Genomic DNA, 15,161 nt, shown 5'->3' on the forward strand with positions numbered 1-15,161 from the left:
TGCTCAACTTAGGTGGTTTTATCCTACACGGAGCTGTATGTCAAGTGACCAGGTGTTCATGATCAGTACTTTTTATCAGCCATGAAGGAACAAGAAACTCAGGGGGTCCGTGCAGGAATGATGGATACATGGGTCTAACATGTAGGGCAGATGCAGCAGTGGAAAACTATATTTAGCATTAAAATATATGTGCTTTCCTTAATTAACTATGAGGATAAAACCTGCTTTTGAGGAAAGTGTTGCCCAGCAAACGTATCCTCAGTTGTAATTATTGAGTTTGAGTTTTAACTTTGGTTTCCAGCATGAGTGAGAGCAAGGGATTATTTAGTAGTTGGAAACTGTGGGAATAAAGAACTTTAGTACCTGCTTTCTGGTTAGCACTTTAATGTCTACTTTCTTGTTCAGTCTCCTTAAGGCCCAGCCAGTACACTCCACCAAATAGGAAGAATTCAAGGCCTGACCCCAGGTTAATATAAAATCCTGGCCAAGGAGCGAGGGTGCGCTATATCTGCCTCCAAGTGCGGGCAGTGGATTGAACTCTTACTAAGCAAATGTGCCTGTACACATAGAAAGTATAGCTCAAAGTCATGTGCTGTGAATCCGCATTGTAACGTATAATCAATTTATCTTGCTTTATGAGGTGTTGTTTCTTTGCCAAAGCAAATCTGATCATAGTGAATGGGGGTATTAAGGCTCAAGTGTAGGTGCTTGGGGTGCATGGCCATGTTCCTTAAAGCCAGTCTGCCATTTTCATCAAAGCCACTCTGCCTCTCGGTGATAGCAATATACTAATCCATCACACTGCTTGCTCAGCCATCTTGGCCTATGCTTCTTTATAGTTGTCCTTGCCTGGCTACTGGTAAATCTAAATTCACACATATTTATTAGATGACTATTTAGCTCCATATGTAATTGAGAAAATTGTCTTTCCCTGATGTATTGAAATGCCTTATAGCCCACCAAAGAACATGATTTCACAAATGATGGGAGGCAGTTTGGTAGCTGGGACCCTAACAAAATAGTAGATTATCATCTGTGTACTTCCATAGCAGAAGCGTTCAGGACCAGGAGTGCATTCCTTTGCCAGAGAGGTGCTGGGGAAGCACACATGCCAGTGATCCAAAGGCAATAGCAAATACAGTTGGCACTGAAGGCACCCCTGTCTTGATTGTGCCGGGAACTAAAGAAGAGTATGCCTCATTGCCTGTATAAATGGGTTTTATATAGTGCAACCGCAGATACAAATCAGTAGAGTACAATGCAGGTTTTCCTAACTATGGTACAGATAAAGGGACAGATTGATATGGTAAAACAGCATCAGGTGTGGGTATTTAGAGTGGGAATGGTATGTTGGTAGGTTGAGGCTTGTAGGGAGGGTCTTGGCAGCAGGAGAGCTGAAGAGCTGCTGAGGTGTGGCCTAGAAGGAGTGGTATGTTATCTGGGTAGTTACCTAATTGTTTTTAGCTTTTGCTGGTGAAGGGATGGAGTCTGGAGGATCTGAAAGAGTAGCTTAGGGCATAGCAGTAAAATGACTGGCGTTGTTGCTTCTCCTATCTGCATCGTTTAAAGTCTGGCAATAATGCTAAATGACATGCATGTTCCACCACATGCTTCAGTCTGGTATATGGTGCGCACCAGAGTTTGTCTGCCTTGTACTTAGTACAGTAGGTCTTAAATGTGGGGTGGGTGGACAATGGAGTGACCCTGTTCTACCTCCAAAATTCTTTGAAGCTTGATTTCGTATGAAGCATGCTGTTTAATAAAGTCAGGAGGGTGTTAGGGATGCATGACTGCAGAGCCTTACCTCTGTCAAGACTGAAAATGTATTTGAGGCCAGACAGTCTTCTTGTTTTGCATATTGTGAGCTCCGAGGCTAAGGGCGATATTGATGTACAATGCAGGAACATGAAGCTTTTGAACTGTTGAGGCATGGAGCTCTGAAGGTTCATCTTGGAAAGACTTTATATGGTCTGGAAACAGTGTCTGTCACTGCTGGAAATACTGCATGCTTGAAGGATCTCTCTGCTGGGAAGCTGCAGAGGTCCCAAACCCTCAGCAAAGCTCTGACCATAGAGAACTCCAATTCATGTGTACTTAAACTCCAGTCCTGAATATTTGCGAGTTTCGATCTCTACAGGAACATCAGTTCTGCTGTTTTGGAAACACGCTTTCCTGGGAAGGATTAGGATTCATTAGTTGTGACACTACCATCTCCATGAGCTACACACTGTTGGTATATCTTGGGGGAAATTCACTCCTATTGTATATCAGTCTCTCTGTTAGTATGCAATAGTCGTCCTTCTTACCCAAATATTTTGATGACTACTGCTAACTACAGATTCCTCACCTCGGATGTCGACACACAGGGGTGGCTCCCCTCTGTCTCCGCTGCGGTGACTTGGAGTCAACGCATAGCTGCATCGTGCCACCTAGCGATGCGCAGCCTCATAGCTTGCCAAGGCTGTCTGTATCCAGTCTGGCACCTTTGGAGTATTCTAAGGTGAGGAACCTGCAGAGTATCCACCAGAAATTGTGTTGCTGAAGGCTTTATGGCTTTGCTTTTCTCTGGTAACTAAGCCTTCAGCCAAGAAAGTTTTCACACTTCTCGAGGTTTACACAGGCACGCTCACCCCAGATTTACAGTGTGCCATTTTCTGCCTCTCGTTGATCAACAAAGTCATAATTTGACCAGAACCCCTCCCCTCCTTCAAGATATGCTTTATAGCTAGGCTGTTCTAACATCTTGTATCAGGTCCACTTCACTTTTGTATCAATCACATTTTGGATTTTATGCAACCCATAGTAAACAGGCCAAGTTTGCATTGCACTTGTTTTAGGGTGGCCATAGCAGGCACTTCCCTTTGGTACATTATTGATTCCTTCCACCCTGCATCTCCTAGGCTCACTTCACCTTTTGACCACTTCTTCCGTAGACTTCCTTAAGGTTGTCACTTGTGGAATGCAGAAGTGCATTAAAAAAAAATCAGATTGGTTTGTGTTCTCTCTACCTACCTTGAACTGTGCCTCAACCGTTGAATGTGTATTAGATGCTTATGAGTTCATCTGTAATTGCTTCTAGTCATTGTCTTATTTTCAGATATTTTTATACTCATTAATTAGAATTCCTGTTTACATTTCTCACAGCATTTCTGACCTGCCCCAGATAGATTACCTCTGAGTTATGTTCTCATTAGGTTCAATTTTCTTAAATTATTTTAATGTGCGCATTCTCCTTTTATCCTCCTCTCTACTGATATTAGTATTTCCAATGTTAGTATTCTTTACCTTCCCTTCATTGAGGTGATCTTTTCTCTTGCTGCTTGAGCTGTCCATCACTGGATTTTTAGGACTAAGAGAAGATTTCATACAGACATGTGCAGTCAATGTTTATTTACCACCTCTTGGGAGGACGCATAGCAACTATGTCCCAGAGAGGTAGCACGCTTTCCATCCTGTGCAGTCCTGTACCTCTTGGTAATGAATGTTTTATATGGTTTGTTATTCCACAGAAAATCTCCTTATTCCTTCTACCTCCTGCCCGCTAAGCCTTCTTAAGTATGCCTTGGGAACCTTGAATAGTATATGCTGGAGCACATATACAGATCTCAGAAGTATTTTATTTGTTAAGAGTTTGAGCTATCTCTACAGTTTACAGTGTCTTCAGTAGACCATTTATGTTTCATTCCCTAAAGAAAATCCTAGTTTCAGTTTCCCATCAACAACGGTTATTTAAATATGTAATTTTCCACACTGTTAGTAAACTTCCACACATCTTACATCTGACGTAAAAAAAGACTTAAGGCAGTTAATTCTCAATGTGGAGTGCCTGGCAAACTCCTCCACTGTAGCCCGGATCATAGGAATTGATCCCTGTAGTTTCCCAACATTCCTGATAGAGACAAATATGTCTCTATAGCAAGACTTATGTTATTCGTCTTCGTCTAGTGACATCTCACATAGGAGGCTGGACCATTGATTCTGTGTCCTCGGCAGAGGACAAAGCTGAAATATTGTCATTCACCAACTCACAGGTTGTGAGGTATTTGTTTAGGAGTATGGTCCATCCCAGGAAATAACTTTTTCAGGCCCTCAAAAAAGCATTTTTTGGTAAATAAGTGACATGCTTTTCAGTGTTTAGTGACAAAATACCAAGTGATTGGTGGATGTTGCTTGTCAATTCCAATCCACTATATTTGCTGCTTAATCATTATTTTGTCATGCAGTATAACTAATTGGGTGTTTTATAATTGCTTCTACAAAACGAAACCTATTTGCCACAATTGATGCCAGCACCATGCTCTGTCTGTAGAGCAAGGAGGTGTGCTTTCTCTTTTTGGTCATGACTACTGTAACGGTGGCCTCTCTCAGGTCTTGTGGGATCCTTCCCTTTTTGTAACATTAACACTGCATGCTTTTGTTCATTTAGTGCTCTGCTTTGAAACTGTTGTTGTATCGCAGTGCTTTGCATGATTGCATCTAGTCCACCAATCCATGCATCCAGATAGCATTTGTGCCTGGGTGTACCTTTGATGGCTCCCCAGGGGAACAACCTGCAATGCACTCCACTATTTGCCCAGAACACCAACAAGCAGCCCCACTGAATTGCAGGTCTGCTTAGTTACCTTTAGATAGAGTATTAGAGTGGCATCTTAATGTTGCCTCATCATTAACCGGTCCTGATGCTGTAGAAACTAGAAAACAGTTAATCAGCACATTAACACAAAACCCAGCTTAATTAAAACATCACCACCAACTGCACAAAACGACACCTAAGCCCACCAGCTTAATGGCCCTCTTGACATTGCCAATAGAGCTTTGTTTTGTGTTAGCTAAGCCCTCACCTTGTAAGATTAACTTGGCTGTTCGAATATGTTTTGTTATGTATCCATTTTTTTTTTTTTTTTAGAGTTGTCCTCTAGCGCTGGGAGGCCCTCGGGTAACCATGCGCTATACAAGCACCGTAACACACATCACATTAGTTGTAGTAGCTTGAATTCCTATGTCAAGTATTATTTCACTCCTGCCTTCTGTATGGAGACATACATTTGAAGGAAATTCTAGTTACAAAGTCTTACCACGATTAGAAGGTTTGTTTCTATTCTTTTCTCTCAGGTCTTTGTACTCACAGTTCTTTAGAGCCAGACAATGTACCTGGCAATTCCATAAATCTTTTCTTCTACTCATCTTGCCCTTGTAGACCCTTGATGGAGATTTCTCAGAAGAAAATCGGTCAAAGTGTCGGACTGCAACTGAGCCCTTGATTGAGGCAGTCGAGAACCTCACTGCCTTTGCTTCAAATCCAGAGTTTGTCAGCATTCCAGCTCAGATCAGCAATGAGGTAAGGAAGAGATTTCTCCACAAATCCTGGTTTGTGGTTGTTTGATACACATAACTCCATTTTCTCAAAGAATTAAATGATTTTTTTTTCTTCAACCGAGGTTGCCCTGCTGCGATGAAATTCAGGACTGTAGCTTACGCATATAAACTATACGTGGCTTATGATAAATAGTTTTAGAGAGCTGTAGTATTCTACCATCCCCACATCAACTGTGGGAAGTGTTTCAGAACCCAAAGTTTTTGTTCACCAATTACACTCAGGCTTTGTATTACAGAAAGCATGCGCCATTGCAGTATGATGTTTGCAATTGGCTGCTCTTTTGCTTTAAGGAAGCAAAGCAACATGCTTTAGTTGAATGGTGCATTCATCAGGCCCACTGGATTGTTTAGGGTTTGGTGCCTGGGTTTTGGGCATCTCTAGAATATAAAAAACAAAAAGTCTAGGCTGTTTTCCTGTCTTCAGATAATCATTTAATCATTCTTCAACTCCTTTGCAAGATTACAGACGAGGACCCTGAGTTGCAGTAGCAAGGTTTGACTGATTTACATAGAAGGGCTATGTAATGGAAGAAATATGCTAAGAAATGATGAAATGCTGTTCCGATAACTGGAACAAGTACACACCATCTCTTGTGCAACTTCCTAACAAGTTTCTCATGGTTGATGCACAAAGAATAGTTTGTACCAGATACAAAATGATATTGAGATATCTGTGGGTTTCAGTTTATTCAAGATTTGAAGAGTTCTTTCTTTTTCAGGGTGCCCAAGCCCAGGAGCCGATTTTGGTTTCTGCCAGGACAATGCTGGAGGGTTCCTCCTCCCTCATAAAAACTGCTCGCTCCTTGGCCATCAACCCTAAGGATCCACCTACCTGGTCTGTCCTAGCCGGCCACTCCCGTGTTGTTTCTGATTCCATAAAGTGTCTTATAACTTCTATTCGGTAAGTGCCTTGTGCATGTGTACTCTGATCTACACCATTGTTTTTAGCATTTATGTTTTCAATATTTGTTGAAATTTTACACATAAGGAAAGCAAGCATTTACACATACTTTTCCGTTACTTAATACAGAACAAATATGAAGTTTCCTTTTTTCTTTCCCTAAACAAGGCGACTGATCAAAAGAAACATTGAAGAAGAAATACAAGCTCTTAAGTGGCCTGCTACTTACAAAATAGTTAAGCATTCCACTTTAGTATGTATCAGCCTTTTTTGGTTTTCTCTGTAAATAATATATATTTGGATTTCTAAGTGCTTTCTACTTTTTTACACCTTCTCTAGAATGAGATTAGTTCACTTGCCATAAGGTATCAAACATTCAACAAACTATCACGTGGGTCTATCAAATATTCCATCATCATTCAGGATTCTTTTTCAGTTTTGAATTTCCTAGATAGGAGTAATCTTGGTCCCTACGTGCCAGTCAATGTGAAAAACATTTGTTTTGTGTTGGATCACTGTTATTGTCAATGCTTGTTCAGATGTCAGCATATGTCAATTTTTGACCTGAGGTCCCTGAATTATGTGTTGTTAATAAATGTCTTCAAGTGGATGTGCCATTATCATCTTTGGCCGTAGGTGTTTGGTGTGCACAGTGGCTATTTCATAGTCTTAGTGCCATGTTATGGTAACTTGTGGTGGTGTGATATCCCTCATAGAAATTTACTATCTAATTTCATAGCTAATATTGCTACAATTGTTCCAGAGTTTTGGCAGCATTAGTATACTTAAGATGTTGCATTTGATTTGAGATCACATGATTCTCAGCTTTTGCCCATTAAAGTGAGCCACAATTTCGTATTGAGGGCCCAGTTAATTTCCAGGATATGGCTGATTTTTTCATAAACTGAAATGCTGGATTTGGTGAATTTATTCGCTGCTTATTTCTTTATGGATCTGGCCATAAATTCCAATAAATATGCCTCGTCTCCATGCATGTTGCCTTTCCTATTGAACACGGACACCATCTCTATCACTTGCTTTAAGTATCCCTTTATCTTGGGTAGTCTCACCATGTGGTGAAAGTCTGCTTTTCAGCTCTTTACCTTGGACAACTGCTTGTCACATTGGATTTATTTTGCTCAGGCCCTTACGGATTAAATAGGTATGGTGCAATGAGAATATTAACTTAAAATTAAAAGTTAATATATTAACTTAAAACTCACATTCTTAGTTACAAATGCAGTGTGCTTAAGTACACTTTTCTATTGCACATCTCTGAAAATGTCCCCTTTGCCCATTATGTATTTTGTAGTTATACCCTCCAAACCTGGCTGACAGGGATGCTGTATGCCTGTTGGTGTTTTTTTTAAATGTATTTTGCATCCCTTGTATATGTCTCCTACGTGTAAAGTCTGCCGTTGTCAAAGTCTTATGGTTGATCCTCCTGTGGACTCTCAATCCAGGAAGACAGATGCAAGGTTCACATGGCTTTCACACTGCTGTTCGATTGAGAAAACCAGTTCCAACAGTGGCGTATGGTTTGGGATAAGAATGTGGACGCATAGTAGGGTTTCCTCAATATTGATCAGGCATTCCGTTTTATCACTACCATCCTCAGCCCTTTCTGTAGCTGTACCTTCTCAGTTCAACTCCTAAGTATTATAGCTCATAATAAAAAAAATTCAGATCTCGCTCTACGATGAGCAGTTGAACTTTGCTGAGTGCATCTCTCCTCCTAATGTCACTTTGTCTTTTGTCTGTTGGCATTAAGTGCAAGTCCTTAAATACCTTGGGAGGCATAACAACTAGTGTAATGGGAAACATAGAGTAGTTGCAAGTAGCATGATTAATCTGCTTAGTGTCTTCATGGTTTTAAATACCGTCTTGGGTTTTATATTTTCATTATTGTCTTATATCTGGATCCTAAAATATTTGTATGTGGCATTTCCCAGAGCATATCTATGGTTTATGAGGTGAACGAATTCTTGTTTCTCAGGTATTTTACAGAGAAAATGTAGAATTTTCCCAGATTCATTCATAAGCTACACATGCATTCAAAATTGTTAAGAAGATCCATGTTAGGTGAAGCGTGTGTTTATGCTTTACAGAGATGAAACCGTACATAAGCCACATATAGTGATATGCAATAAAGTGACTTTCATAAATGCATCCATTTGATGAGTCCTTTTTACCACACCTTACATGCCAGGATTTTTCTTAGCTAGAGCCAGGAGTGTTGGTGAGAGAGGTCAGTCCTGTTGCATGTACCTCTCCACTTGCCATTCTATAAAACGCAACATGCAGAGACGCTGATGTGTATATAATAATCTTATCCAATTTGTCTTTACAGTAGATTGTTTGAAAATGCGACTGTCTTTCTTTTCAATCACTATTGCTCAGTGACTTAAATATGGCAGTATGGTTGACTGTTGTGACAGTCTAAAGTACGCCAGTTGTCAAAGAAAATGGCAGGTGCTTCAGATTGTTCTCTATTAAGTCCTACTTTGAGCGGGAGAAGAAGTGACAGCACTAGTGGTGTAACATTAGCCCCCGCAGCCCAGGGAGGGCTGACGAGCTCGAGGGCGCCCCCTCAGACCAGTACACTGACTGGGTCTGTGACCAGTTAGTTTGATACATTTATGCTGGCCGGGGCTGTGCACAGGTGGCGGGTCCTTGGCCTGAGTGCTCCTGACTGGGAGGTGGGAGGGGGCTCCATGTACTTTGCAGGGGGACTCCCTCAAGTTTCGTTACGCCACTGGACAGCACTCTGTGGTGATACCATGGGGTGGTAATGTTACTCTGGATGCCCAGTGATGACACAGGAAGAACTGTTAAATTTTAGCAGATGTTGTTTGTGGTGGCATGTCTAGGCATGGCATATTTACAAGGCTTTTCCAGGTGTCATACAGTGGACTAAAATGTATTATATTTGTGCATGGTCGATAACATCTGACTCCACTGTTGTGGACCTTTCATTGAGTTTCATGCTTATTTGAGTACCTTCCACATCAGACTGGAAATCCTAGGTACAATTCAAGCAAAATAGCAACTTCTCGTGCTTTAGCAAATGGCTATCTTATGTGGTCAGGAGAACTTGCTTTAACTCATTCTTCCCTGCATCTAGAGACTCTTTGGGTAAAATTGGGTTCTGTACCTCTCGTTTGTCTTGAGAATTCACTCACTAGAATATCTTCAGCCATTTGTGCTTTCCCACTATATGTGCTGTTGAGGACCTATTTTTATACATACTTTGCTGAAGGGTTCTTCCCCAGGTCTAATCCTCATCATTCTACCATTGCATCAGAATATCTCTTTATGGGATGTATAAGGCTCATCCTTATAGTTACAGTATTTATATTCTCCAACCATACAATTGTTAGGACAGGCCTTCCCTTCGAAGACTAGAAGAGAAAATTACTGTCCGCTGGTTTATTTTGGCACTGAACACAAGTCTTCTGAAAGGATCGCTCAAAACAAAGCACCCTCAGCCCTAGGACATTCATTTGACTGTCCACAAAACTCTTGGGGCTTGTATTTTTTCCATCTGTCAGCATGCCAATGTCAAATCCAAAGTTTGTGTTGGTCTGTTTATTTTCTCTGTATCAAGAGTAATCCATCAAGCATAGTAAACAGATTGCTAAACAAAAAGAGATCCAGGATAACATAGAAAAATAAAGAGAAAGAACTGAGGCTTAAGAAATGGAAATAAAATGTAAAGGTAAAGACATAAACAGGTAGAGATATAGAGCTTGAAAGGGATGAATATACAACCACATTTCCACCAGACCCTATATTATGAGCAGGCATGGCTTCTGTCTTATTGTCCTAAGAGTGGCATGGCAGATATGGACCTTAACCTGTGTGTTGAAGTGTATTAGAAAGTACTTTTCCAATGTGAAAATGAAGATGGATGGCAATCCTCTTGGGTAGCTGAAGAGTCAGCGCCAGGATCAGCAAAGCTGTTAATGGAATTAGGTGCATCGCAAGATGGACATGACTAGAATGTCATCTGCCCATTTTAGGCCTATGTGGTGTTTATATATTAAATCCTGCAGTGTTCTAAGAACAGGCCTGACGTGCTAATATGTCTAGGAATTGGGACTGACTCCTGAGCTCCTGGATCAGCAGTACATGTTAGAATATCATGTACCAAACATGACCGCCTTAAAGAAGGCACAAAGTTAACTGTGTACAAAGGGGCAATGGCTAATAAAATGTACATCGCAAACAACTATACCTTCTCAGAATGAAGCAGGTGAATAAAATATAAAAACAATGAGCGAAAGGCTGGCTGTGCTAAAAAATATGAAATGAAACAAAATGTGTGTATATGGAAAAAGCACAAGCTACAAGCCTAATGCTAAAATAAGGATGTCTAACCCAGGCACTAAGGAGAACCCACAACTGTCCCTTTTAGGAAGCACTGTCATATCACCTTGAATACAAATTTGTTGACGAGGAACAGAGAGTATGAGGTTTCACTGACCACCAAAGCCGGTTGCCTCATGGAGAAACTGATTGCTGCAATAATTACATGGCTGTGAAAGGTGCAAGTTTAATACACTACAGAGCATCTGTCCCTCTGAGAACGTCTCCTATGTGGCAGTAGTGCAAAGTATTACTTTAACATTTGGTGGATTATAAATAGGGGAGGAAAAATTTAGGCTATTGAAGACACCAGTTTCGTAATTTGCTAACATCCCTTACCCCCAATAAAAATAAATATAAGGCTGAATGAAACTCTGTGCGTCTTACACATTATTCCCCAATATTATTAATTTCTCGCAGCTACCACTGGAAGACTTTGTTAACCCATAATTGTTACATTATTATTTCTGAAGAAAGTGTGTTGAAAACTATAAGCCATACAATTGCTAAGATGGATGTCTCAGAATGAGTGTCACGGCTACGCTCACCTCTGGATACTCTAGAGTGAGTGGTGGGAAAATGAACTTCTAGAAAATAACCAAACATCCAAGCATTCAGTGAGAGCCTAGATTAATCTTTTATATTCAGTACTCTTCTTTAGGGTTAATAGCCAGAACAAGGCAAACTCCCAGCAGGTCTGACAGTCAACACAACATGCTTGATAACACCTTCTGAATGTCCAGTATGCCATTCGTAAAGCTTTTTACAACCTGTAAGAACAAAGAATGAAAATCGTCATCCCCATTTATACATGGGATAGAGAAAGGGAAACCGAATTGAAAGTGAGAATTTCTCTAATGCTTTCCTTCTATTCCGTGATCAAATTGAAAATCTACCTGTTAGATGATCTTGATAGTTCTGAATCAAAAAAGACAAACAAATTACTCATACCTACTGCATATTTCAGGCTAACACTTTGGCCCTCTCAAAACTAAAGCCAGGAATTTTCCAGTAATAGGGACAAGTGCATTTTTCACACTTCTATTAATTGCTCTTGGGATGCTAGAATTTGGAAATTGAAAACCCCCTTGCAAGTTGCCTGGAAACATTTGCTCATACCAAGCTGATCTAGCAAACAAAGTACTTCAGAAAACACAAAACCTGCTGGTGTGACAGGAGTGCTGTGCATTAAACACTCACGAAGCACATTGTTTTCCAGTTTTCCAGAACTCATCCGCCATAATTCATTTGGTCTGAGTTTATCAGCACAGAAATAATCATTGGCAGGCTATGGTTTTTTTCCATCTAAGGTTTATAGATTTTCTAAGAAGACATGCATAATATATTCTAGGTAGTAAATGGGGTAGTCTCTTGTCTTATAACCTTTCCATTGGAGTTTATGCACTCTTCAAACATTATATTCTTTATATGAAAGACAGACATTTAGTTAAGCACCCACAAGACCAGTGCAGTTCAGGCAGTCTCAGCAGATAAACTATGTACTATACTTCATACAAAGTGCTTTAAGGACCGACTACAGGTTTGGTGAAAGACTCAGAAATTGATCTCTCTGCTGTTATTTTAAGCAACATTTAAACACAAGTAGCCTTCATAATTTGGGTGTTTAAAAGCTGTTTTTCACTGAGAGAAAAAAAAGATTTTTGTTCTACTAAAAAGTTTGTAGTGTACGACAAGTCAAAGAAAGTCCAGGCAGTGGCAAAATCTGCAATAGCCAGTTGCCTAGAGGACTACAAAACTACCGATCCCAAAAATCTCAGCAATCAACTTCCTGAAGAGTCACTGTACACATTCTGCAAGAGGGTAGATCATGTCTGGGGTTTTTCTAGCCAAACCACTGTTGACCGTGATATGCGAGGCAACCACATGGAGATTGGTAAGTGCCTGCTTTCACCATAATTTCCTGGATACTGCAAATCTATGAAAAATAACAATGCTGGAGGAGTATGTTTTAGGTAACTAACTTAATGTTACACTCTCATAATGATAATCTCCCTGATCCTTAAACATTTAATTCTGCCGCTGAGTGGATGTCCCCCAAAAACATACTTAACACATGAAATGTTCAAAACAGTACTTTGGGTGCATATACCCTTCTAATAGTGAGCATTTGGCAGGCACTAGACAAATTGAAATAGACTATCTGATAGAGACTTCAAGTTGCAGATTCCTTACCTTGGAATTTTCCCCCTGGCGTCAGACTGGATCCAGAGATTTTTTCTTCGAGCAATACCCTTGCGTGTTGGTAGGCGGCGTTGGTCGACTCTGCGGGCGTCATAGTTGCCATGATGACATCGGGAGAAGTACATAGATGCCGCCTTAGCGCAGTGACGTCAGTTCTTTTCTTTCCGTGCCACGCGCTGATCTGGAGAGAGCTACCTTTGGTCAATTTTTCGCTTTTGTCGACTTTATGTGAGTTTTGGGTGCGTACAGGGATGTCCCCAAAGACCGGCTTCAAACCGTGCAAAGACTGTCACCGCATGATGTCTGTGACGGATCTGTATCGGGTCTGTTTGTAGTGCCTGGAATGCGACTATGACCCAAAGTCGTGCTCCGAGTAGGTCCCGTTCTCGCTTGAGGGGAAGAACTCGAGACCTGTTGCGGAGCCACCACCACTCTTCGAAGTCTTCGGGTCAAGGTAAGAAGAAGTCAAAGAGTCCCCGTCATCCTTCGACTTCACCCCGTCGCTAGGCCGATGTGATGCAGGAGAAGCATCGACACTTGAGGCCTTCGTCTTTGGAGCCTACTTCTGGGTTCGCTCCGCGCCTCCCCGAGTTTCTGGGAGTCGGGGTGACCCCTGCCCAATTAAAGGAGTTTTAATGTGGGCATGCGCCTCATCTTTGGGTAGCCTCACCCCCCACGGCACTTTCAGGCCAATAGGGTTTAGTTGGGTGGCGTTCGGGTTCCGCGCCTGTGGCTCCGGCCCCTTACGGGCCCATTTTCAGATCCGCTCTGGCACCGGTTGTACCATCGAGACCTTCCCCGGCACTGGATCGAATGTCGACACTCCCGACTTCGCTGGTGCCCACCATCGACATTGACCCGATCCTGATCCCTGACGTCTCGGAGGCGTACCGGCGTCGGCCGACGCTGCTTCCTTGAATGGGGCTTATTTACCCCAGGTTGGATTCTGACTGTTATTCTTATGGGTTCGAATTCGGGGAAGGCTTGGAGGGGTCCCTGGACCATTGTGAATACCAGGACAACCCTAACTTGGACTGGGCACAGGAGTTGGGCTAGGCCAGTGGTCTGGATACCTTTCCAAATGCTGACATGCTGTCTCCTCCCACCTTGGCTACGGCGGGGGGAGCAACTTACTCCATGGTGGTCAGTAGGGTGGCTGAGGTCCCCGGCCTTGAGCTGCATACTGTTCAGGTCAGGTCTAATCTCCTGACGGAGGTGTGTTAACCAGGGACTTCCACCTCTGAGCCTCTTCTTCCATTCAGTGAAGCCCTCACCGATGTCTTTTTGGGGTACTTGGTCCAGACACAACACAGGGGCTCCTGTGAACAGGACAGTCACATGCCATCATAGGCCTGCCCCAAATGACCCAAAATTCCTGTCCCAGCCTGAGAGCCTTGTTATCCAGGCATCCTCATCCTCAGGCGCATTCCCTTCCGCACCCCAGGATAGGGAATCAAAAAGGCTGGAACAATTTGGGAAGAAGATGTTTTCTTCCTCCAGTCTAGCGCTGCGGTCAAGTGAACACTGCATGCCTTTTGGGCTGCTATACTCACTCACTGTGGGATACGGTCGTGCCAGTTCTGCCGCAGATACTGGAGGAGGCCCGTGCTATCGTCTCCCAAGCTGTCACTGATGGGAGGGATGCAGCAGATTTCACTATCCAATGTGGGCTGGACACGACCGACTCTCTAGGTCGATTGGTTGCGACGACTGTGGCCATGAGGCGCCATGTCTGGTTACGAACATCTGGTTTCTCAGGGGACGTCCAACAGAACCTTATGGACATGCCTTTTGATGGCTCCCGTCTCTTTGGAGACAAGGTGGGCTCGGCTTTGGAGAAGTTCAAGGACTCCCGGGCTATGGTTCGGTCCCTCTGCCTTTCCACAGCCCCTCATCCCCAATAGTCCGCCTTTCGCAACTTTTGTGACCACGGAAGGGGCTCCCTGTCACATCCCTTTCCCAGCCACCGTGCCACCCATGATGTTCAGCCGCTGCATGGTTTTGGGACAGGGAACCAGAGGTCCTCCCAGTCCACCCTTGCCCCTGCTGCAGCCTCCAAACCCTCCTAGTCCATCCCCTCACTCCTGTCCAGTTGACGGCAGGATTCGCTGTCACCTGTCCCACTGGGAATCCATCGCTACAGACAGGTGGGCTTTGCAGGTCGTTCGAAGGGGCTACTCCCTCCCCTTTGAATCTGCCTCACCAGCCATGCCTCCATCAGTCAGCCGTATACCGGAGGATCATTTGGCACTTCTCTGCCAGGAATTTGTGGCTCTCATGGCCGAAGGAGCCATAGAGAGGGTCCCTGCGCCAG

The 15,161-nt window shown here is 42.7% G+C and overlaps 1 protein-coding gene across 6 annotated transcripts in view; it reads left to right on the plus strand.

The window, feature by feature from the left end:
- The window catches only part of TLN2 (talin 2), a 1,094,076-nt gene that overhangs the window by 853,288 nt on the left and 225,627 nt on the right, over positions 1-15,161 (plus strand). For all 6 annotated transcript variants that reach the window (XM_069221982.1, XM_069221985.1, XM_069221980.1 and 3 more), the window contains 2 exons: positions 5,198-5,338; positions 6,096-6,277. In XM_069221982.1, the coding sequence (XP_069078083.1) occupies positions 5,198-5,338; positions 6,096-6,277 (323 nt within the window). The remainder of the gene's footprint in view (positions 1-5,197; positions 5,339-6,095; positions 6,278-15,161) is intronic.

This window comes from Pleurodeles waltl, chromosome 3_1 (genome assembly GCF_031143425.1).
Source record: "Pleurodeles waltl isolate 20211129_DDA chromosome 3_1, aPleWal1.hap1.20221129, whole genome shotgun sequence".
Classification (NCBI taxonomy): Eukaryota; Metazoa; Chordata; class Amphibia; order Caudata; family Salamandridae; genus Pleurodeles; species Pleurodeles waltl.